This window comes from Taudactylus pleione, unplaced genomic scaffold (assembly GCF_031769625.1).
Source record: "Taudactylus pleione unplaced genomic scaffold, aTauple2 ptg000292l, whole genome shotgun sequence".
Taxonomy (NCBI): Eukaryota; Metazoa; Chordata; class Amphibia; order Anura; family Myobatrachidae; genus Taudactylus; species Taudactylus pleione.
The window spans coordinates 1157933-1182534 of record NW_028284694.1 but is presented as its reverse complement, the minus strand read 5'-3'; the positions used below and the strand labels follow the sequence as shown (position 1 = coordinate 1182534).

Here is a 24602-nt window from a genome sequence, read left to right as displayed (position 1 = left end):
AGTAATGATGATCATGTGGATAAAGTGAAAAAAGTGAGAAAAAAGTGTATATAGATATGATATTGGTGAATTAATATAAGGGGTAACGAGAATGATTATCCTGATTTAGGATGAATAGTGGAGACTATGTGCTTGTAATGAAATAAAATTGTGTATATATGAATAATGGAAGAAAAATAAACTAAAATAAAATAAAACAAAAAATTAAAAAATTAAAAATATTTATAAATAGTGAAATAATGGTGTGAGGTAGTGTCTGTATAGTAGAACATAAATTAATATCAAAAATAAGTGAGTGAAATAGAAATGTGAAAATTAATGATATTAAGAAATTATTTAAAAAAATTAAATAAGTAAAAGGTCCGAGTCAATATGAGGTTTATAAAATTAATTAACGTTTAACATTACAGTAGGCCTTTTATACTAAAAGCTATGAGGACAATCATTCTATGATCCTTTATTCTTCCTATAAAAAGGAAGAGAAGTTAATCATTTCATTTAGTCCATAAGGACTGACCGTATTGAGCCTGAATTTCCATTGGCTTTCTCGCTGTAGTAATACTCTCATAAGGTTGCCGCCTCTCACACCTAGTCTGACATGCTCAAGTCCAAATGCTTTAAGACTTTGCGTGGTTCCGTTATGATGTCTCAGGAAATGTCGGGCAGCAGAACTTAATTTCTTCATTTTCGTAAGGTCATGGTGGGCATTTCTAATGTTACCTACATGTTCCAAGATCCTTTGTTTAAATATGCGGGTGGTCATGCCTATGTATCTGAGGTTGCAGCTACACTCTAGACAATATACAACCCCCATGGCATCACAATTAATGAATTGTTTTAATTCAATGTTGTGGCCAAATTTGTCCGTAACATGATCTTTTTTAATAATGTACGGACAGGCCTTACACTTGCCACAGGGGAAAGTGCCTCTTAACTTGGGTTTTCTCCTAACATTGCCCACATAGTGACTTTTCACTAATCTGTCTTTTAGGTTATAGGATCTCCGCCAGCTAAAAGTGGGTTTATCCTGTAGGGATTTCCGTAAGTCGTGATCCATTAGAAGGATGTGCCAGTGTCGTGTGACAATCTTTTGGAGATCCTTCCATTCGTTACAGAAGTTTGTTATAAAGCGTATCTGATCTGAATCTTGTTCAAGTTTCTTACTATTGGAGAAGATCAGAGTGTGTCTGTCTGTTTTTAATGCCAGATGTTTGGTGGTCTTACTTTTTATTGTAACCTCTATTAAGTAGGCGTGTGGTAAGATCTTCAGATTTTGCCATAAAAGTCTCTACTGTGGAGCAATTCCTTCTGAGTCTAAGGAACTAGCCTTTAGGTAGGTTTCTAATAGTCGGCGGAAAATGTGCACTGTTACTATGTAAGAGGCTATTTGTAGCTGTCTCTTTTCTAAACAGTTCCGTTAGGAGATGTTTTTCCTTGTCTAGGAACAGATGTAAATCCAAGAAAGTTGCCTTCTCTGTACTAATTGTGTGTGTTAATTTTAAGTTGATGGAATTATTGTTCAATTCTTGAATGAAGGCCAATAGGTCAGTGTAGCTGCCCTGCCAAATCATATGATCCACAGTAGAGACTTTTATGGCAAAATCTGAAGATCTTACCATACGCCTACTTAATAGAGGTTACAGTAAAAAAATGATTAAGACCGCCAAACATCTGGCCGCTGTCCCCATACACTAGTATCGCAGATATCTCCTGCTTACCTTTCTCTCCTGGAATAGCCAGCTGTCCCCATACACTAGTATCGCAGATATCTCCTGATTACCTTTCTCTCCTGGAATGGCCCGCTGTCCCCATACACTAGTATCGCAGATATCTCCTGCTTACCTTTCTCTCCTGGAATAGCCCCCTTTCCCCATACACTAGTATCGCAAATATCTCCTGCTTACCTTTCTCTCCTGGAATGGCCCGCTGTCCCCATACACTAGTATCACAGATATCTCCTACTTACCTTTCTCTCCTGGAATGGCCTGCTGTCCCCATACATTAGTATCACAGATATCTCCTGCTTGCCTTTCTCTCCTGGAATGGCCTGCTGTCCCCATACACTAGCATCGCAGATATCTCCTGCTTACCTTTCTCTCCTGGAATGGCCCGCTGTCCCCATACACTAGTATGGGGACAGAATTCACCAAGCTCCAAAAATACAATATTTTCAGAGCTTAACTGCGGACGATTCGCCGTCCTCATATGGCGTTTGCTCCCACTTGCGATACGCAACCAGGTTGCAAAGAGGGGTCCTTTTGGATCCCTCCACCCCTGACAGGCTTCTTCCACCGGATGCCGGGGCCTTAGTGCGCATGTGTGACCTGTAGGTCACGTAGGCGCACTAGCTTCACTGCTCCGAAAGGATTTTCGAGTCAGCTGTCTCCGTGCCGGAGCAATGGTGAGTTGCTCCGGCGGGCACATCCATTTAGAATGTTAATTATCGGGGTCCGATAAAATATATGCAGCAGTGGTGAAATAATTTTTTGGGACAACTCTTTAAATCTTGGGACTCTTGCTTGAGATTACATAAATTGGAACCTATGTAATGACCCATTTCAGGAGAAAGAAGGGACAATGCTGCATTACATGGAAGTAATTTGCATACTACAATGCCTATTGAAATTGCCAAAGATGTTATGGGTGTATAACCCCCATAGGATAGCAATATATAAACCAGTGCCGGATTACCAAATAGGCAGAGTAGGCACCGGCCTTTGGGCCCCGGGCCTTTTAGGGGCCCTGCAACAATGGGTCAAAATAATATTGATTTGATCTTTAAAGAAAATTACAATCAGGCTTTCTTACATTGTTTCCAAAAGACAGAAAAAATTAATCAACTCAAAGAAACAAAAACTTTACATTAAAGACTCCATAGAGAAAAGACTGTATTAATGTAATGTACCCATTAACCACTTAAAGTACATAAACCATAGACATCAGACTCACATTACAGTTTGTCTCTTAAAAGCTCATCTTCTGTCAGCTGTCAGTTTGTAACCTACAGTACTTACGGCTTTTTAAAATTTTAATTGTTGGTAGAATTAAAAACATATTAGGAGATCATTTGCGAGGGGAGCCCTGAGATTTCGACTGCCTAGGGGCCTCCGCAGGGTTTAATTCAGCACTGATATAAACTGTAGGATAATATTGTGTGCCCTATTGCAATTTTGCCACCATAGTGATTAAATATGAGGGAATTAAATCAGGGCATACACAGTACATATGTCTTTTTTTTAAAGGCCTGTCTCAGCACACATGACGTCCCTTCTCATGAGCGGCAGCCTGCTTGTTACTGTACGTAATAAGCTTTCTATTTACAACGCATGTTTGTGCCAGAACTCTTCAGACAGAGCTGCTAATTAGTAACTTGTGTTGAGCATTACTCCTATCGCCAATGCCAGATCTGACAAAGTGAGCACATATGAGAACTGGAGAGCTTCCTGGGAGACTGGCATGTATTAAATGAGCAATTAGGAAAATTGCAATATCATGATCCATTGCATGTTGGAATCATATTTAATAAACAGTTCTTTTCCAGCAGTTATAGCACCAGGTATAGCAGGGTCACAGAGTTTGTTTATATGGATCTGCTAGGCAGTGTTGTGGACGCACACCTGTCACACAGCAGGGAAGGAGGAGTTGGGGAACATTATAAGGACAGTAGATACTGTAGATGAAGATTACTGTTCATCCATTTATCTACTTTTCTCTTCTGTATACTCTTCTGTATTGGATAGAAAAAAGAGGGGGGTTTAACCCCCTATTGTTCCTCAGCACACTGAATAGTACCTGCAACAATATATGAAACCTATATGGTCATAGAAATCAGAGATATTAGTTGCAAAAAAGAGTGACAGTGCAGTGTAAAGTATAGGTGTGTAAGACTAATTAATGAGTGTTGGAAAAAGGGGTTAAAATATATGTGAATTATTACATGAAAAAAATACAAACATAATAATATGTGATGTAAGAAGCAACTATGTGTATTAAGTGGTGATGCCATGAGGGGGCCCAGCCAGACCAGCCCCGGGGGCCTTACGCCCGAACGCTCACCCCAAATGTAAAATATACCAATTATAAGGCCTCATAATAAAGGCACATATAAATTTTGTCAAATGTAAGGCCTCCTGATAAAGGCACATACATGAATGCATCCACATTGAGAGCCAGCTTACCTGAAAGTCACCCCAGGGAACTCCAACTAGCACTACTAGAACCAGCATGCCCTACTAATGCTGGCTCCTTCATGCCTCTCATACCAAACAAACAAAAAATGGCAGCTGCTCAATCAATCTGGGGGGGGTCCTGGGCTGGACATTTTTCGGGGTGCACTGCGCCCCGGATGTGAACCCCTTAGTGTTAGGAATTGCTAGTGACAGAGAAGCCGTGACGTGGCCTAGCAGCTTCCCATGTATTTGCAAATGCATGCAACTAATATCTCTGATTTCTATGACCATATAGGTTTCATATATTGTTGCAGGTACTATTCAGTGTGCTGAGGAACAATAGGGGGTTAAACCCCCCTCTTTTTTCTACTGAGTATGACCCCTCCCTTTCATGCACCTGATTAGTGCTGCTAGATTGATTGAGCAGCTGCCATTTTTTGTTTCTTCTGTATTGGAGCCTGACACACTCCTTTGAACAAGCTGCTTTATTGACATTCTGATCCCCCTATTTTACAACATTATTAGGACAGTGTACTTACTAGTAGATGAGATAGGTTACCAACCTTTCCTCATCGTGGTCCTAATCTTCCACCAGCTTGGCTGGGGAGTAGTAAAAGTCTTCTTGGATGCAGAATGAAATGCAGTGTTACCCCCATATACAGTCATGTGCATAAATATTGGGACATTGACAGAATTTTCATATTTTGGCCTCTATTCACCACCACAATGGCTTTGAAATGAAACAACCAAGATGTGCTTTAACTGCAGACTTTCAGATTTAATTTGAGGGTAATTACATCCAAATCAGGTGAACGGTGTAGGAATTACAACGGTTTCTATATGTGCCTCCCACTTTTTAAGGGGCCAAAAGTAATGGGACAAACTAAACAACCCTAAATCTAACTTTCACTTTTTAATACTTTGTTGCAAATCCTTTGCAGGCAATTACAGCCTGCAGTCTGGAACGCATAGACATCACCAGACGGTGGGTTTCATCCCTGGTGATGCTCTGCCAGGCCTCTACTGCAAATGTCTTCAGTTCCTGCTTGTTCTTGGGGCATTTTCCCTTCAGTTTTGTCTTCATCAAGTGAAATGCATGCTCAATCGGATTCAGGTCAGGGGATTGACTTGGCCATTGCATAACATTCCACTTTTTAGCCTTAAAAAACTCTTTGGTTGCTTTTGCAGTATGCTTCGGGTCATTGTCCATCTGCACTGTGAAGCGCCGTCCAATGAGTTCTGAAGCATTTGACTGAATATGAGCATATAATATTGCCCGAAACACTTCAGAATTTATTCTGCTGCTTTTGTCAGCAGTCACATCATCAATAAATACAAGGGAACCTGTTCCATTGGCAGCCATACATGCCCATGCCATGACACTACCACCACTATGCTTCACTGATGAGGTGGTATGTTTTGGATCATGAGCAGTTCCTTTCCTTCTCCATACTCTTCTCTTCCCATCACTCTGGTACAAGTTGATCTATGTCTCATCTGTCCATAGGATGTTGTTCCAGAACTGTAATGGCTTTTTTAGATGTTGTTTAGCAAACTCTAATCTGGTCTTCCTGTTTTTGTGGTTCACCAATGGTTTACATCTTGTGGTGAAACCTTTATATTCACTCTTGTGAAGTCTTCTCTTGATTGTTGACTTTGACACATATACACCTACCTCCTGGAGAGTGTTCTTGATTTGGCCAACTGTTGTGAACGGGTTTTCCTTCACCAGGGAAATAATTCTTCTGTCATCCACCACAGTTGTCTTCCGTGGTCTTCCGGGTCTTTTGGTGTTGCTGAGCTCTCCGGTGCATTCTTTCTTTTTAAGAATGTTCCAAACAGTTGATTTGGCCACACCTAATGTTTTTGCGATCTCTCTGATGGGTTTGTTTTGACTTTTCAGCCTAATGATGGCTTGCTTCACTGATAGTGACAGCTCTTTGGATCTCATATTGAGAGTCGACAGCAACTAATTCCAAATGCAAATATCACACCTAGAATCAACTCCAGACCTTTTACCTGCTTAATAGATAATGAAATAATGAGGGAATAGCCCAAACCTGTCCATGAAATAGCTTTTGAGTTGATAGTCCCATTACTTTTGGCCCCTTAAAAAGTGGGAGGCACATATAGAAACCATTGTAATTCCTACACCGTTCACCTGATTTGGATCTAATTACCCTCAAAAAAAATCTGAAAAATTCTGTCAATGTCCCAATATTTATGCACCTGACTGTATAACTGAACAGGACTTGTTTATTCACATAGATCCTTTGTACTGGATTTTACTTAAAAACATATTGCTAACTGATTGTTCAATGTGCAAAAAGGAAGGCATTGTGAAGCAGGGGGCGGAGCCACGATGACGCAATTCAGCGCAAATCACGTCATCGGGCCCCCCCGCTGCGGGGGTGTCTAGTAGGTAGTCGGGGGGGCAGCCGGTGGCCGGGAGGCTTGCCTGCCTTTCCGGGGGGGTCGGGAGCGGCACCCGATATTTGGGAGGCTCCTGGCCAAATCTGGAGGGTAGGCAAGCCTGAATAAGACCCAGTGCAGACAATGTTTATTCCACTTTTGCTATGTTATGACCAGATTTTTGTGACGCACATGAATTATATCTTAGTGCAAAAACATAATGGGAGTGTTGCACAATTGTGTTCCCTCTGATTAAAAAGGGAAAGGAGGCCTGGATACATCCATGTGTATCTTGTTGAAGCACTGGCGAAACAAGGGGGGTGCAGAGGGTGTGGGCCGCACCGGGTGACACCATTCGAGGGGGTGACACCAGATTAGCAGAGCTGCTCTGCTATTTTGGTGTCACACCCTCAGATGGTGTCACCGAGCAGCTGCAGCAACACTCGTGAGAGGGGAGAGGCTGTTGGCTGTCCAGCAGTGCTGCTGCGCTGAGCTGGGATTACTCAGCGGAGCAGCACAAGCATCCCCTAGCCTCTCCCCTGCCCATTGGTTGCAGAGGACGGGGGGCATGACCAAGAGAGCAAAATATAAGTGGATGTGGCTCCATGTGATGAAGACACGCCCCCTTCCGCCCGAGTCCCGCGATAATAGAGATGAGACAGACAGATAAGAAAGAGGAGACAAACGGACAGAAAAGAGAGATGAGACAGATTATAGAGGGGGCAGCCAGACAGACAGATGATAGAGGGGGACAGACAGATAACAGAGAGGGAACAGACAGACAGATAAGAGAGATGAGACAGACAGATGACAGAGAGGGACAAACAGACAGATAACAGCGAAGAGATAGACACATAAAAGAGGGTCAAACATAAGTGGGCGTGGCTTCATCCCGATAAGCCCCTTCCTCCGGCTAAGAGAACATGGACCCCGGACCGACCACCGCTCCAGGTGCATTTCAGGTAAGTGACGCCACTGTGTTGAATGCAGTACATTGCTGCATGCTACTGTACATCCAAATGCAAAGAAAAAAAATTGTATTGGAAAAAGACCTCTCAATGAGCTTCAAGTGGCGCGGGCTGACCTACCAGGGGGGCTGTTTTTGGTTTAATGACTGGACAGTTAGATGATTGTAAAATGACTAGAGATTTGCGGCTTTGGCTTTTCCTGAACCTATGCAACCGAACTTAGGGGTGCTGAGTATAATCGAGTCCTAGCTTGGATCACTTTTGGGGTTCTGAGTAGAAATAAGTCCCGAATCGGGTCTCCTGTAACACCCTCCACCCCTAAAAAACCCCCAAAGGTTTCCCCCTATTTAAGAGTAACCAGCAACAGGCTGAACCAGCCAGAGGGATAATGCCATAGCAGGGGGTACACTTAATGTGGGGCCCTCTGCCATCAAATTAACCACCCTTAAACTAGTCAGCCCAAGGCTGGAATTCCTTGGAAAGTGGTGACCGAAGTTCCAATTTAAAAAATGGCGCCTCAGCATCATTTTTTAAATTCTAGATGGCTGCTGCGAGCCAATCAGGGCTCGCCATTTAATCACCCCGCCCCCTCTGGCTGGCTAATATAAGCCAAACTCTGCAGAATGGTTGATCCTCTCAGATCCAGGCCTGCTACCATACCAGCTATCTTCACCGAGTCTTGCCGCCGTTAACTCTCACATTTCCAGCGTGCCCCCGCCACGTGCCCGCTACCCACCCAGTGATGACAGCAGATCCATCTCTGGACAGTGAATTTTAATTGTATTTTATGGATGGATTTTTCATTATCATTTACCACAACTGTCACCAATTGATTAATTGTCTAAAGGTATTTAAGCCACCTTCAGTTATCCAAACATACATACTCCTGAAGAAGCTGGGTGCCTCTTTACCCAGTGAAAAGCGTTGAGGTGATTTTTCTGGAACCTGGGATCAACTGGACTATAATTTGGACTTTTTCATCCTCCCTATGACTGAGTGCAGCGTTGGAGACAATACAGGTGGATTATATACAGCCTATTTTACTTGCTCCTTCGATGCTAAGGACTGTGTTGGAATCAATTTACCCACCATTCAATAATAACCTGCTGCTTAATACTCTCCAATATTGGATACAGTGGAGGGAGTCCTAGGTCCTGCTTTGACCATACAGGAACAGAGACATATGTTTAATTACGTATATATCCTACTGGATTCTTTATAAGGGCACTAGCATTTTTTATATATGATATGTGGTACAATGTACATATTTCTTTTTTATGAATAAATGCAATTCAACTGTTAAATATTTAAACCGTCCATCCTTTTACTTTAGCGCTGGTATTTCTGTGTTTTTTATGTTTTGATTTACTGTGTTAGGTAGTGACTACCCTTTATACCAGGTGCTTTGTGACAGCGCGTCCTATTAGATTTTTTGTTACCCTGGTATAAATAAACATGTCAAAGTTACATGATTTTAGCTGTTTTTATCAATTTTAAAGCAATCCAAAACCGAATCTGAAGCAAAACATTTGAGGGTGGTTTTGCCAAACCCAAAACCCAGGGCCCACGCACATCTCTAAACATGACTGGTCTTTCTGCATTCTCAGAGTTGTTGGAGATTGGGCATCAGCCACTATTTTTAAATCAGCCGGATGTACTACTGTATGGGCCTCATTCATCTTGGATCGCAAGTCTGCGGACGCACGCTCCCGGTCGATGTTTGCAATCTGCACACGTGCATGCGAACCGGCTGCTGCGATCATGAAAGCAAATGCAGCGGATACGCAGAGCCATCGCAGAGTGATTAACATGAATCACCTTTTGGGGGTGGAGAGGGGGAGTGGTCGTAGGAACGTAGGCGTGTCTGTGCGTTTGAACACCGTTACAGGGGTTGGCATAACTAAACCCCTGCTATGGCATACGCAGCCAGACGTCTAGATGGCGACAGGAAATTTTGCAGTTTGTGAGTCAGGGTCAGCAACTCTGCATATGGGTCCAATGTTACCGATGTTACCAATGTTCTTGCTGACTTGCAGATGTACAGTACGTAATGGGAAGTGGGCCGCTTTATACAGTGTTGGGCGTCTTGGTATAGTGCTGCGATTGCACTGCGATCGCATTCATTTGCATAATTTCGCAACGAGCGGGTGTGATCCGTGCTGAATGAGGCCCCATATACAGGAAAGCCAAAGAATAGCCAAATAGTACAGACATTACAAAATACAATGTCCTTTTAATCTCTCAATTTCCCTTAAATGCCTAATGTCCCCTTAATGTCTTAACTTGTTAAGTACATAAAATGAGGCAGCAACAAGTAGTATATTAAGGGTGAGATGTATCAAGCCTTGGAGAGAGAGAAAGTATCAACAACTCAGCTTCTGACATTTTTCTAGCACAGCCTGTAAAGTGAAGATAGGAGCTGATTGGTTGGTACTTTATCTCTCTCTACTTTATCTCTCTCTACTTTATCTCTCTAAAAGGCTTAGTACATCTCCCCCAAGAGAGAAATTGAAAAGGTGTGAATAAAAAGATAGAAGACCTTTAATGACCATTTTTATATTTGCTAGAATGCCCATTTCTATAGGGGGTGCATTCCTCCAAATGGTGGTGCCGGGTATCTACATGGACGCACTACTAAAAAGTGAATATGGGGCACACAACTAGGACATCATGCAGAGCTGGATGCAAAAGTCAATGCAAAAGCAACCCCCCCCTCCCCAAAAAAAAAAAATATTGCATTTTGCTAACAATACAGAATCGCTGCAAATGTGAAATGTTCTGCATAGGTAGCAAAATGCGTATATCTCCCCCTGCAATTAGCAGGAGCAGATGCGCCAGGAATACGGAGAGAGGCGTGGCTTCACTGTGCCAATGAGAAGTGAAGATAACTTGCGCCAATGAAAAAAGGCCCAATGAAGGTTGGAGTATGCAGAGCGACCAATAAGTTCCTAAAAGATATTGGGATCAAATGGGGGGTGGGGGTCCAGTGCAATGATTAGCAAAGGCTCGATTACACCTAAGAATCTGCGAGCATACCGTATATCATATTGAGTGTATGTTACTGGACTCGCACAGTTGGCCTGATTCATTACAGATTGCTATTGCGATCGCAGCTCCATAATCACACGCAGGTCTGCTGCGAAAGTACAGTATGCTGAGTGCTATCAGAATGCCGTTGCACTGCCAGCATAAAGACGCCCACTGCCACCCACTACCGCTATCTCACATCCGTAATACCTTGCAAACCTCCATAAACCATGGTAACATCAAGTACCATCGGCCCCTCCTGCAGAGTTACAGCAGCTCTGACCTCATTTAGAAATTGCTAACCCCTTTGCACGCAGTGAGTACTCAAACTGAGTATGCAATCGCACTGGATAATTTATGCACGCCCATGCAGCAGAGTTCAAACGGACAGGTGCGCCTGCGTTTTTCCGACCACCCCCCTGTCACCACCCCCAAATGCGCACTGCCTGTCAATCACTCTGTGATGGCTTCCCATGCTCTGCGTAATTTCAGTGTGTCCTTCGCGCACGTACACTGCAATGTATGCGCAGTACGCAACAATCGTAGTTGCAGTTGCAATCCTTGATTACTCAGGCCCAGTGTACACTATATTTGTATTTTTATTCCTATTTTTTTTGGTAACATAACACACACTTCTTGGGGCTTCACTGAGAGCACACAACATAGGCAAAAACTAAGCACACAATTTCTGCACATTACAGTAAGTGGCCAAAAAGTGTAGGTACTGTAATAAGCACCCAAGTCACATAGAGTCCAAGAGGTGAATATACCGCACAGTATGTTAACTTTTTTAAAGTCCAAACTCCAAACTGATAAACATACTGTAGCAGCCTTATCCTTGCACCATAGGTCAAGAACCCACCTGCCCTTGAAACAGGTGCATTTGTTCCTGTTGCATTTTGCAGCAACGCCCCCTTACTGTGCTTCGGCGGCATCTACAGTACATGCCCCTTCCAACCCCAGTCCAGACCCCCATGGAGCAGTAGGTGCTAAGTGAGTCATTAGGGCAAAAGAACCACAACGCAAATTGTATCGCATGTGCACTTAAAAAGAAAAGGTTTTGGGGGAAAAAGCAGCCACTTGCAGTTACTGTACATCCAACTCTAAATGATCTCCCAGATGTACAACATGTGTATTGTAGTCTAATAGCTGCATTTGCCCATACTGTACACACAAAAATGTATATGCTGCAAAGTCCAGTTTTCTGGTTAGTAAATGACTTTATATCTGTACAACTATAGGAATGTGCTGGTATTGGCTGATTTTATGGATAATTCTGCCAGTGGCATGCTTGCTGCATTGCAAGAACTGTATGTCTGTTTGTTCTGAAAAATTAGCCACAGTAGGTCTTGACACCCCGATGGTGACTCAAACCATCCCAATGAGGGAGGCTTTAAGCTGTCTTATTCCTGCACCCTTACATTCAGAAGTTAAAGATAATGGACATAGTAGAAAACTAAAATCACTGGGTACAGATCGACAGCGGCGTATCTACCCATTGGCCAGGATGGCACTCGCCAGGGGCGCCGACCTAAGGGGGGGCGCCACCCAACAGTGCCACCAGTAGCCAAGGGGTGGACAAGTCCCTCTGCCCCACAAGTGTAGAGAAGACTACAGTGAGAGCGATCTGCCCTACACAGTTTACAAACACACAGCCGCCAGCGGCGGCTGTGTGTTTGTAATAGGGGTGAGCGGTTTGGATTTCTGAAATCCGAAACCCCCCGACCCCCCCCCCGATCCGAGGCCGATCCGAGTCAGGCTCGACTTTTCCCGCCTGACTCGGATCTGAAATCGAGGCAAAACGTCATCATCCCGCCTTCCGGGTCTCGCGGGTTTTGGATCCTATATAAGGTACCCGCGTCGGCGCCATTTTCTCACTCGGCTGTGGACAGTGAAGAGGGAGGGTGGGAGTTAGGGCTGGCTGGGCTGTGTAGTGTAGTGTAGTGCAGAGTAGTGTTGTGCTGTGCTATGCTGCGCTGTGCTGCTGTTGTCCATAGGGGCTGTGTCCACTACTTCAAAGTCCATAGGGGCTGGCTGTGTTGTGCTGTGCTGCTGTTGTTAATAGGGGCTGTGTCCACTACTTCAAAGTCCATAGGGGCTGGCTGGACTGTGTTGTGCAGTCAGTTGTCCATAGGGGCTGTGTCCACTTCAAAATCCTGTGCAGTGTCCCAGTCCTAAAGGGGTGCTGTAGTGTTGTCCAGGGGGTGCTCTGTCCGTCAGGGGTGCTCCCCCCAAGTGCTAAAACAAAAAATATTTTTTCTGTGTTTGTGAATTGTGTGCGCAGTAGCCGCACATGCATCAACAAAGTAGTGCCAAGCGTGCGCCTGTGTCATAAGTAAAGGGCCGGCTGGCTTGACCGTTAAAGGGTGCTGTAACCCCCAAAGTACACTCCAAACCAAATAAAAAAATATTTTCTGTGTTTGTGAATTGTGTGCGCAGTAGCCGCTCGTGCATCAACAAAGTAGTGCCAAGCGTGCGCCTGTGTCATAAGTAAAGGGCCGGCTGGCTTGACCGTTAAAGGGTGCTGTAACCCCCAAAGTACACTCCAGTCCAAACCAAATAAAAAAATATTTTCTGTGTTTGTGAATTGTGTGCGCAGTAGCCGCACGTGCATCAACAAAGTAGTGCCAAGCGTGCGCCTGTGTCATAAGTAAAGAGCCGGCTGGCTTGACCGTTAAAGGGTGCTGTAACCCCCAAAGTACACTCCAAACCAAATAGAAAAATATTTTCTGTGTTTGTGAATTGTGTGCGCAGTAGCCGCACGTGTATCAACAAAGTAGTGCCAAGAGTGCGCCTGTGTCATAAGTAAAGGGCCGGCTGGCTTGACTGTTAAAGGGTGCTGTAACCCCCAAAGTCCACTCCAAACCAAATAAAAAAATATTTTCTGTGTTTGTGAATTGTGTGCGCAGTAGCCGCACGTGCATCAACAAAGTAGTGTCAAGTGTGCGCCTGTGTCATAAGTAAAGGGCCGGCAGGCTTGACCGTTAAAGGGTGCTGTAACCCCCAAAGTACACTCCAGTCCAAACCAAATAAAAAAATATTTTCTGTGTTTATGAATTGTGTGCACTGTGGCTGCACGTGCATCAACAAAGGAGCAGCGCCAAGCGTGCGCCTGTGTCCCATAAGTAAAGAGCCGGCTGGCTCATTTCTTAAAGGGTGGTGTAACCCACAAAGTGCACTACTCTCCAGCAAAAATAAAAAAATATTTTCTGTGTTTGTGTGCGCCTTAGCCGCACATATATATCAATATAACATAAATGGAGGACCAAACTTTCTCCAATAAAAATAAAATAGGGAAAGATCAAGAACCACTTCCTCCTAGTGCTGTTGCTGCTGCTGGGAGTTGTTCATCATCCCAGAGAGGAAGTAGGAACACCACTACTTTTACTAAACAATTGACCCTCCAACAGTCCCTAGCGATGAGGATGAAGTACGACAGCAGTCATCCTGAAGCAAAATGTATAACTGAGGCCTTGACTGCTATGTTGGTGTTAGACGTGCGTCCGGTATCCGCCATTAGTGCAGTGGGATTTAGACAGTTGATGGAGGTAGTGTGTCCCCGGTTCCAAATCCCGTCTAGATTCCACCTGCATCCTCAAAGCACCAGCGACAAGCATCCGTCTGTCTGTTAAAGGGTGGTGTAACCCTCAAAGTGCACTCCACAAACAATAAAAAAATTCTTCTTTTTTTTTCTGTCTTTGTGAATTGTGTGGGCTGTAGCCGCACTTGCATCCTCAAAGCAGCAGCGACAAGTGTGCGTCTGTCTGTTAAAGGGTGGTGTAACCCTCAAAGTGCGCTCCACAAACAATAAAAAAATTGTTCTTTTTTTTCTGTCTTTGTGAATTGTGTGGGCTGTAGCCGCACTTGCGTCCTCAAAGCAGCAGCGACAAGCGTGCGTCTGTCTGTTAAAGGGTGGTGACACCCTCAAAGTGTACTCCACAAACAATAAAAATATTCTTTTTTTTTCTGTCTTTGTGAATTGTGTGGGCTGTAGCCGCACTTGCATCCTCAAAGCAGCAGCGACAAGCGTGCGTCTGTCTGTTAAAGGGTGGTGTAACCCTCAAAGTGCACTCCACAAACAATAAAAATATTCTTTTTTTTTCTGTCTTTGTGAAATGTGTGGGCTGTAGCCGCACCTGCATCCTTAAAGCAGCAGCGACAAGCGTGCGTCTGTCTGTTAAAGGGTGGTGTAACCCTCAAAGTGCACTCCACAAACAATAAAAATATTCTTTTTTTTTCTGTCTTTGTGAAATGTGTGGGCTGTAGCCGCACCTGCATCCTTAAAGCAGCAGCGACAAGCGTGCGTCTGTCTGTTAAAGGGTGGTGTAACCCTCAAAGTGCGTTCCACAAACAATAAAAAAATTCTTTTTTTTCTGTCTTTGTGAATTGTGTGGGCTGTAGCTGCACTTGCATCCTCAAAGCAGCAGCGACAAGCATGCATCTGTCTGTTAAAGGGTGGTGTAACCCTCAAAGTACGCTTCACAAACAATAAAAATATTCTTCTTTTTTTTCTGTCTTTGTGAAATGTGTGGGCTGTAGCCGCACCTGTATCCTTAAAGCAGCAGCGACAAGCGTGCGTCTGTGTGTTAAAGGATTACATCGGTGACAGCATCCAAGTAGGCATGTCAGACAGTCCGTACCTGTACTGGCAGGAAAAAGAAGCAATTTGGAGGTCCCTGTACAAACTGGCTCTATTTTACCTGAGTTGCCCCCCCTCCAGTGTGTACTCCGAAAGAGTGTTTAGTGCAGCCGGGAACCTTGTCAGCGAAAGGCGTAGGAGGTTGCTTCCACAAAATGTGGAGATGATGTTCATAAAATGAATTATCAACTCTTCCAGGGAGACCAGCCTCCAGAACGTACAGAGGGACCTGTGGTTGTGGATTCCAGCGGGGACGAATTAATACTTTGTGAGGATGAGGATGTACACAACACTGAAGAGGGTGAGGAATCGGTGGATGAGGAGGATGAGGACGACATCTTGCCCCCGTAGAGCCAGTTTGTGTAGGGACAGATTAATTGCCAGCTTGTTTTGTGGGGCCCCAATGAACCAATCATTTCAGCCACAGTCGTGTGGCAGACCCTGGCGCTGAAATGTTTGGTTTGTTAAAGTGTGCATGTCCTGTTTATACAACATAAGGGTGGGTGAGAGGGCCCAAGGACAATTCCATCTTGCACCTCTTTTTTTTCTTTGAATTATGTACTGTTTGGGGCCTAGTTTTTCAAACTGCCATCCTGTCTGCCACTGCAGTGTCACTCCTAGATGGACCACGTGTTTTTGCCGCCCACTCGTATCTCTTAGCATAGTCATCCAGCTACCTCGGTGCAACCTTTTGGATATAAAAACACTATTGTGAGGTGTGAGGTGTTCAGAATAGACTGGAAATGAGTGGAAATTAAGGTTATTGAGGTTAATAATAGCATAGGAGAAGAAAAACCCACAAATTCTGTGACTTTAGCTGTTTTTATGCTTTTTTAAAAAAAAATACAGATCCAAAACACAAAACTCAGAACCCAAAACACGGAAGGGTGGTTTTGGCAAAACAAATCCAGATCCAAAACACGAAGAAAGATCCAGATCCAAAACCAAAACACAAAACACGAAAAGTGGCCGGTGCACACCCCTAGTTTGTAATAACAGCCAGCTAATGAGAGTCAGACAGACTCTCATTAGCTGCTGCGTTGTCCGTGGAGGGAGCCGGCTGGAGCTAATGAGCTCCGTCTTCCGGCTCCCTCTGCAGCATGTGATGGGAGAGACATGACGTATGATGTCTCTCCCATACAGGAGAAGAGAGGGCGGGACTGAGCAGACAGCGGCGGTCGCATCAGGAGCAAGGATCAGGTAAGTTTTTTTTTTTTTTCTTTGTATGTGTGTGTGTGTAGGGGTGGCACTGAAATAGGGGGTGGCCGCTACTGGGGGCAATTTATGGTGGGGTGCCCACTACAGGGGGCTCTCTATAGGAGTGGCCACTACCGGGGGCACTCTATAGGGGAGGCCACTACTGGGGGCAATTTAGGGGGGTGGCCACTACTGGGGGCACTGAAATGGGGGGTGGCTGCTACTGGGGCACTTTATGGGGAGGTGCCTGCTACTGGCGGCTCTGTATATGGGTGGCCACTACTGGGGACAATTTAGGGGGGTGGCCACTACTGGGGGCACTGTATAGGGGTGGCAACTACTGGGGGCACTGCAAAGGGGTGGCCACTGTATAGGGGTGGCCACTACTGGGGGCACTGTATAGGGGTGGCCACTACTGGGGGTAATTTAGGGGGGTGGCCACTACTGGGGGTAATTTAGGGGGGTGGCCACTACTGGTGGCACTGTATAGGGGGCTACTAATGGGGGCAATGCAGCATAGGGGGATTGCTACTGGAGGGTTACTACTGGGGGCACTGCATAGGAGGGGGCATTCCATTACATTGCCAGGGGCGCTTGGATCCCTAGATACACCCCTGCACATTGACTGCTTGGATGGAAATGAAAAAGTGAGGAGTAATGGATATATGGATTAGTTATGTATGTGTATGTATTATAGATTTGCGTGTGTTCTCTTTCTAAGCGGATCTAACCATCTTGTGTATCTGCAGTGTTCATTTGTGCCATGTGTGCATATATGAATGGGTAGCTCCACTGTGCTTGGTCGGACATAACTTTGTGTTGTGAAGCTGTGTCCTATGTTTGTAAAGCATGCAGTGTGGTTATGGTCTTAGAGTATGGAAAGAGGAAGGGACTTGTGTGTTTAGTGTACTAGTTTTATTTTTAAGAATAAAACTGATAAAATATAATTTTTGCACCAATTGTATGAAGGTTTATATTTGGGAGGTATTTGCGTGATCTGTTACTGCGACAACTTCGGTGATGACAGTGTTATTACGCACTTTTAAACTAGAGGTGTGCAGGACTGGTTCTCAGAAAACCGACAACAACCGAATGTAGGCATTTTGAGTCTAACAGAGATCGAGTTGGAAATCACTTTGGGCAAACGAGTCGAGCCAAGTCCCGGTTCAGAACTCCCCGTGGTTCAGAACTCGGATTTAAAAAAAGAACTGAGGTTTTGGATTGCATGCTAACCGGTCACAATGACGTCATTTTAGCTTTTTTTTTAAAGAAAAATACAGATTCAAATCCAACACCGAAACACGTGTGGTGGGTTTGTCAAAACCAAAACACGAAGATGAAGCCAGATCCAAAACCAAAACAAGGGGATTGGCACACATCTCTAATTTAAACATACGGGGCACAATTTGCCCAGAAGCTCATAGTACTCTAGTTATGTAACTGACTGGATCCACATGTACTGTATAGGATGGGTACAGGTGTACCTGACAATGAGATATAACCTTGACCAACACAAAAGGAACTGTTTTACTATAAATATGGTGGTAGATAAACTTGTTTTTTAAATAGCAGTTTAATGTAAAGGTCATATGACTTTATGTTTCCAGGAACTATTCAGTGAGTACAAAAGAGATGCTAATAATAATTATAATGGTACCCTGTTAACATGCCAGGCATCCTAGCATGAGTCACAGGAAAGAACCTAAGCCCTTTCCCCTAATTTAGAATTCTCAGATACATTGAATACGTGTCCTCCCACTCATAACACCAAAATAGAATTATTCTCACTCCACTCAGAATCACCCACATTATTTTATTTGCTGACACTGTTGTGTGCTGTGAACATGACTCATATTGTAAATGCTAAGCGATGAGCATTACAACATTTACATGAATACAGCCACAAATAGGTCCCGGAATATTAAGAACATCCTCTCCATATGCCTTCTTCTGGAGGTGCCCAAATCTGGGCTACTGAATTTGAGAATGATATTTGGCTGGATTCATATCAGAGAAAATAATGTGTATATCTGTTGTATTTGGAAGACATGGCTCATGGATATGAAGTGTAAAAATTATTTAATCTATTCAATGCACATGCCGTTTGTCAGCTGGAGGCTATCAAAGACAAATGAGATAGATACAATATGATTTCTGTGGATAAACAACATCTGACAAAGAGACATAACTGCTCTTCTGCCCAAGGCAACGACTTAAATATTCATCATCATGTTATGTATGGAAAAATTACTTTATGTTAGGGATACACAGATTTTACCCTATACATATAACGTCACTTGGTTTGCTTAGTGTAACATAACATAAGAGAAAATATTAACAACGAAAACATAAAGGGCCTAAACTCGCTGCCTACATCTAGGTAACTTATATAAGATGTGCGCTGAGTTCTTGCCATGTGGTGAACAGGTCACTTACTTGTATATGCATTACCCTTGGTAAAAAAAGCATCAAAATTAACATTAAAAGAAATAAATAAAAAAATGCCGAAATACCGCAAGACACTAGAACAAAGAAAAATAATATTGTGCTGATGTAATGATTATATAAAGGTCAACGGAAATCATTAGAAAGTGTTACTTTGGTTTCTGAGGCACAAGTGAGCTAGAATTAGCATGCGGTATCTATGACACCCATATATCCTACTATGATAAATGCTCCTTTCGATTACAGATGTGCCCTCTTGCATTTTTGTCGATTGCGCTGCAAATGTTGGCATGCATTGCGCCATGCGATTAACCGCTTGCGCCACAGTACGCTATGCTGCGCACTGAGTTTGCACCATGCAATCCTATGGAGTCGCGGGTGCAAACACAGCGTGTGTACCTGTTCGTGGGTGACGACTCGCGCCATGCGGCAAAGATGCAAGAAGACACATCTGTACACTCATCTACACTGATTATCCTGAAACCTAACAGTCATACTGGATTAGTCTCTTGGAGCCTGAAGGGTTACCATTTATTGAGTTACAACTTGTAACAACTTCTATACAGTATGTGTAATTGACAGCACAAGACACTCAGCAACTTTACATTTGTAGTAGAAGTAAAAATCAAATAAAAGAAATTGACACTTGATAAAATGATACAGGACTGTAGTTCATTACGTCTGTCTATTATCAGTAATTGGATAAAGTGGATGATTTATTAATGTAGAAAATAAATCTTCAACTGTATGTTCACTTCATTTCCATTCACCTACGAAGAAGACTAGTCCATTCATTATAATAAAATATATCGGTAGGGTGCAGTTGTGTAACTTTCCCAACATCAGAAATTAAGCCTAAGATTAGATCTTACATAGTTTTCCTCATGTAATATATAGGATGGGGACAATTTGACATTTTTTGACATTATTTTTCAATCATTGTGTGACCGTAGGTATTACATAGTAATGTTTTAGTATTTTGGATGTCTACTACAATTAAACTTCTCAAAAGTTTTCTTAGTCATGTTTTATACAGAAGGGTCAAGTCAATCACTCTGAAGTATCATATTATTATTATTATTATTATTATCCTTTATTTATATAGCACCACAAGGGGTCTGCAGCACCTTACAGAGTACATACAGTAAACAGAGACAGTATGAATAGAACAAGAAAATAAGTCACTTACAGTACGAAGCATTGCAGGACATGGACAAGTTTTATAAACATTGCTGCAGCAGCTGTCATAGTACCCAAATAGGCAGTGGGATGGCCAAATTCAAAGATTTGGTGCTGTTGTTGGCAGTGGGAAGGTGATGAGGGTTTAAGTAAGGAAACAGCACATGATGGAAGAGGGCCCTGCTCATCGAAACTTACAATCTAAAGGGGAGTGGGAGATAGACAGGTGTGACATACATTAGGGAAGAGATAGTGAGAAAGGAACACATGATGTGTTCAGAGCATAACTGTATGAAGATAGGATGACACTTGGGGCAAATTTACTAAAGCTTCTGAAACAGACAAGTGATGTGTTACCTATAGCAATCTATCAGATTCTGTCTATCATTTTCTACAATGCAATTGAGAAATGATAGCTTGTATCTGATTGGTTGCTATGGGCCGCACCACTGCTCATGTTTTAGAAGTTTTAGTAAATCTTCCCCCAAGATCATTAAAGTACAACAGGAAAAAGAAACAAGACTAAAAGGAAGAGTGTGAGGTGGAAAGAGGAATAATACTAAAGTAATTAGTAAGGTCATTAAAAATTATTTATGTACTTTGTCAAAACAAATTGATGTAATAAATTTTAGTTGGCATCTCTCAAATACAAGCATGGATTGTAAGGTAGACATTATAAAGTAAAAAATATGAATATATGAAAGTGAGACATAACATAGTTTACAGCCTTCAGCTATGCTTAAGCTGAATCGCAAAACCAACCCATTATAAAATATTTCAGGAAATACAAGAATACAAAATTCTGTCTTTATTCAAATTAAGGTTTAGGAAAAAGTTCAATTCTAGGGGAAAAATTTAAGCAAAAGTTGTTAAAATTACATGATTTGTGCTTCAGATTGTAAACCAGGTGTGAGTTTCTGGCCTTCCAAATATTTAGCTAGTGTATACAGTATGTCTTTTCCTGGTGTGCACACATATAAACCAAACCTATACATATATAAACAACACATATAAACAAAGGCACCAACAGCACATTTTAAAAGTGCCCCTAGTAAAGCAATTATTGGGCATGGTTAGAATGTTGCACTTTATTGAAAAAAAATAGCCTTAAAAGATGTTAATGGTAGGTGCTAGTACTATAAATATTACATTGTTGAACTAGCATTGCCAATATCAATAATTAGCTATTTCCATGGGGTGCAGATACTTTTTCATTTTACTGATTAAACTAGGACCATGAAATAGAAAGAGAGCAGTTAAAACTTCGAATGCACCGTGCTAACCATGTATCTCTTCCTGTCATGTTGATATTAGAATAACTAGATGGTGCTTCTGCAGATAACTACACCCCATCTAAAAGGATTAAAAAAAAAAAAAAAAAAAGCACTGGGACTTCTTACCTCGGCCATATTTTGCGCAGGTCTGATACACAGATAGGGAAGCCTGCGGGTCCAGTGCAGGATCCGGTTGAGATAAGGCTTCCACCTCTCCTCTGAGCCCGGCGTATGTGATACTTTGTATCCAATGTGCGTCCTTTGGATGATACAAGCTGTAGATTGTCTTCCTTGTGTCTGAGTTGGCTCACACTGCGTCTGGGATTTAAAGGGCTTTGTGTCGGATGCTTACCCGGGGGATCTGACGCCTTGGGGCTGATGCGGGGTAGAGAGAGCACTTAGCACACCCGGGATGATCCGCTGACGCCGCTATCCGTGGTGCTGAAAGGGACTGAGCAGTTATCAGCCAGCCGGGTCGCTGTCCGTGGTGCTGAAGAGGCTGGCCGGGCTCTCCCTGCCCTGTCCGCGGTGCTGAATTGGGAAGGCTCCACTAGTGACAGCCAAGAACATCCGCACTGTCTTGTGCTGGGCTTGGAGTATCCGTGGGAGGAGACTGGGATTCTGCATGCTACAGCCTGACACCTATATGACACGTCAGCTGACTCCTAATTATAGGCATGGATCAAACACATATGGGGGTAGATAATGCCATTGAGCTTTTAAGAAGGTTTATATATGAAACCAGTACTGAGTGTAAATAATAGCAATTTTATTTTTTTGTTACCAGCCAGGAAGTGACACACACATCACTAGTTAAGAAGCTGGAAATGCAGTTTTAGGTATAATGATGGAGGACACATCTCTCAACATATATGATTGTAAGCTTGCAAATAGGGCCCTCTTACCTTTATGTCTGTCTGTTATTACCCAGTCTTGTTATATTACTCTTTGTTGCCAATTATAAAGCACAATGGAATATGCTGGTACTTTATAATGTGGCTGTATGCATCGGGCCACCCACTATTTGTTCACATGTAGTCACAGCCAACACTTACAGTATCTATTAATAGTTATTTATATAGAGCACACACATATATTCTGCAGCACTTTACAGAGAATATTTAGTTGTTTACATCATTCCCTGACACACTGGAGCTTCCAATCTATTTTCCCTACCACCTGTACACACATATACTGTACACCAGGGTTCATATTTTTTGTCAGAAGCCAATTGACTTGTCAGCATTTTTGTCAGCATGTTTTTGCATTGTGGGTGGAAACTGGTGTACTCAGAGGATATCCATACAAGCATAGGGAGCTTCCATGCTACTTATCATCACTAGTATTGAGATTTACACCTACCCTAAAATGGGTAGAAGAGATCCCTCTGAAATAGGGAATCCCCTTGGCATAAATATGATTCAGAGTAGGAAGTATCTTCGGCTACAAGCCCATGACAATCTCACAATACAGTTCATTTGTGCATGCACATTGTTACCACATGTGCAGTTTACAAGAAGTGGATGCATTCGGACCTGCGTGTGACTCAGAGACAAGGCAATGCTGTGGAGGTTATATGCCTTATTTTTAAAACAACAAATCTGATTTGTATGAGAATATATTTTAACCACTTGCCTGGCATTGTCACATCAGATGCAACCACAACAGGCCAAGCCAGTGATTTTCAACCTTTTTTGCAACTCGAGGCACATTACATAAGATTTAAAAATGACCAAGGCACGTCATCAGGCGATATGGCATAAGTGACCTATGAAAAAACATACATATTGGCTCCCACATAAAAAAAACACACCCATTGGCCTCCACAGGAATAAAACTCACATCCATTGGCCCCAGAGAAATAAAACACACATACATTGGCCCCAGGGGTGTATCTAGGGGTCCGAGTGCCTCTGACAAAGTAAGGAACGGTGCGCCTCCCCATATTTTCAGAATAATTACTCTCTGTGAAGTCCCTGTTCTGGTTCACTTCCCTGTATGTGTTATTCTGCTCCCCCTCCTCCCTATCTGTGTTTTTGCCCCCCCTTCTCCCCATCTGTGTGATAGTGCTCCCCCCTCCTCATCTATGTTGTTGTGTCCCCCTTCTTTCCATCTGTGTTATTGTGCTACCCACCCTTCCTCATCTGTGTTATTGTGTCCCCCCTCCTCCCTCTCTGTGTTGCTGTGCTCCCCCCTTCTCCACCTTATCTATGTTATTGTGTACCCTCCCTTCTCCCCATCAGTGTCTGTTCTGCTCTCTCTTCCCCTCCCCCCCCTTTGGTGTCCATTATTCTGCTCACCGCCCTTGTACCCATCAGTGTCCATTATTGTGTCCCCCCCTTCACTGACCAGCTTCTCCCTTCACATGTTCCCATCTTCTCAGCTCCTCCTCCACTGTCACAGCACTCTCGGAAGTGGATAGATCCCCCAGCACTCTCTGCAGGTCTTTGATGGGTGGCTGGGTGACTGGTGGGGTGGCTGGGCAGACAGGCATTGCAGTGTGCGTGACCTGTGATGCTACGCCGATGCATCTAGGCATGGCCCGGGCACATCTGAGCCTCCAAGAGGAGCTCAGCGGCTGTGCTGCCTGGTCCACTCTATAATGTGACTAGTGGCTCTTGCACAGCGGCACACTACACAACGGTACATGGCACACTAGTGTGCAACAGCACAGTGGTTGAAAACCAGCTGGGCTAGGCTTTCTCTGACATGGTGGAATCTGATGTGACCAGTCGGAAACATCCAGTGGATTTTTGCAGGCCCCGTTTTGCAGGTGCGTCGGGGGGGTGGCTGCACAAACGGAGGCGTTCCCGAAGGAACGCCTGCCGTTTGTGGGCGGCCCTACCGACAACACACGTGATGTCAGTAGTGAACTTCCTGCTCTATTAGAGCAGGAAGTTCACTGGGGCTTGCGGTGGATGAGACCCTACCACAAGGGGTCTGGTTACAAGCCCAATGGTCGCGATAATCCCGACCATCGTCAGGCCGCCCGCACAAGCTGTGGGTGGTCACTCGCAGCTATGTGAGCAGCCTGGAGACATATTTTTTTTTTAAATAAACCGCCCTGATTCAGAGTGAGCGCTTGCAAATAGCGAGCGACTCTGAATCAGGACCCCTGCACCTTGTATGTTGTAAAAAAAAAGAGCAGAAGATGAAGGGTTCAGAAGCAAAGGCAGTATCTCCAAAACATAAACTAAGAATACAATTTTAAACAATTTTATTATAAATTGACTCATAAAATAAGTAATGACACAAATTCTATCAAAATAAATATAAATAATCCATACAACAG

General features: G+C 43.5%; 1 protein-coding gene across 1 annotated transcript in view; it reads right to left on the bottom strand.

Moving 5' to 3' along the window:
* GOLGA7B (golgin A7 family member B) overlaps positions 1 to 21887 on the bottom strand; it is a 61184-nt gene extending 39297 nt beyond the window's left edge. The window contains exon 1 of the mRNA XM_088482770.1: positions 21437 to 21887. Within this exon, the coding sequence (XP_088338896.1) occupies positions 21437 to 21445 (9 nt within the window). The 5' untranslated portion in view covers positions 21446 to 21887. The remainder of the gene's footprint in view (positions 1 to 21436) is intronic.
* Positions 21888 to 24602: the final 2715 nt, after the last annotated feature.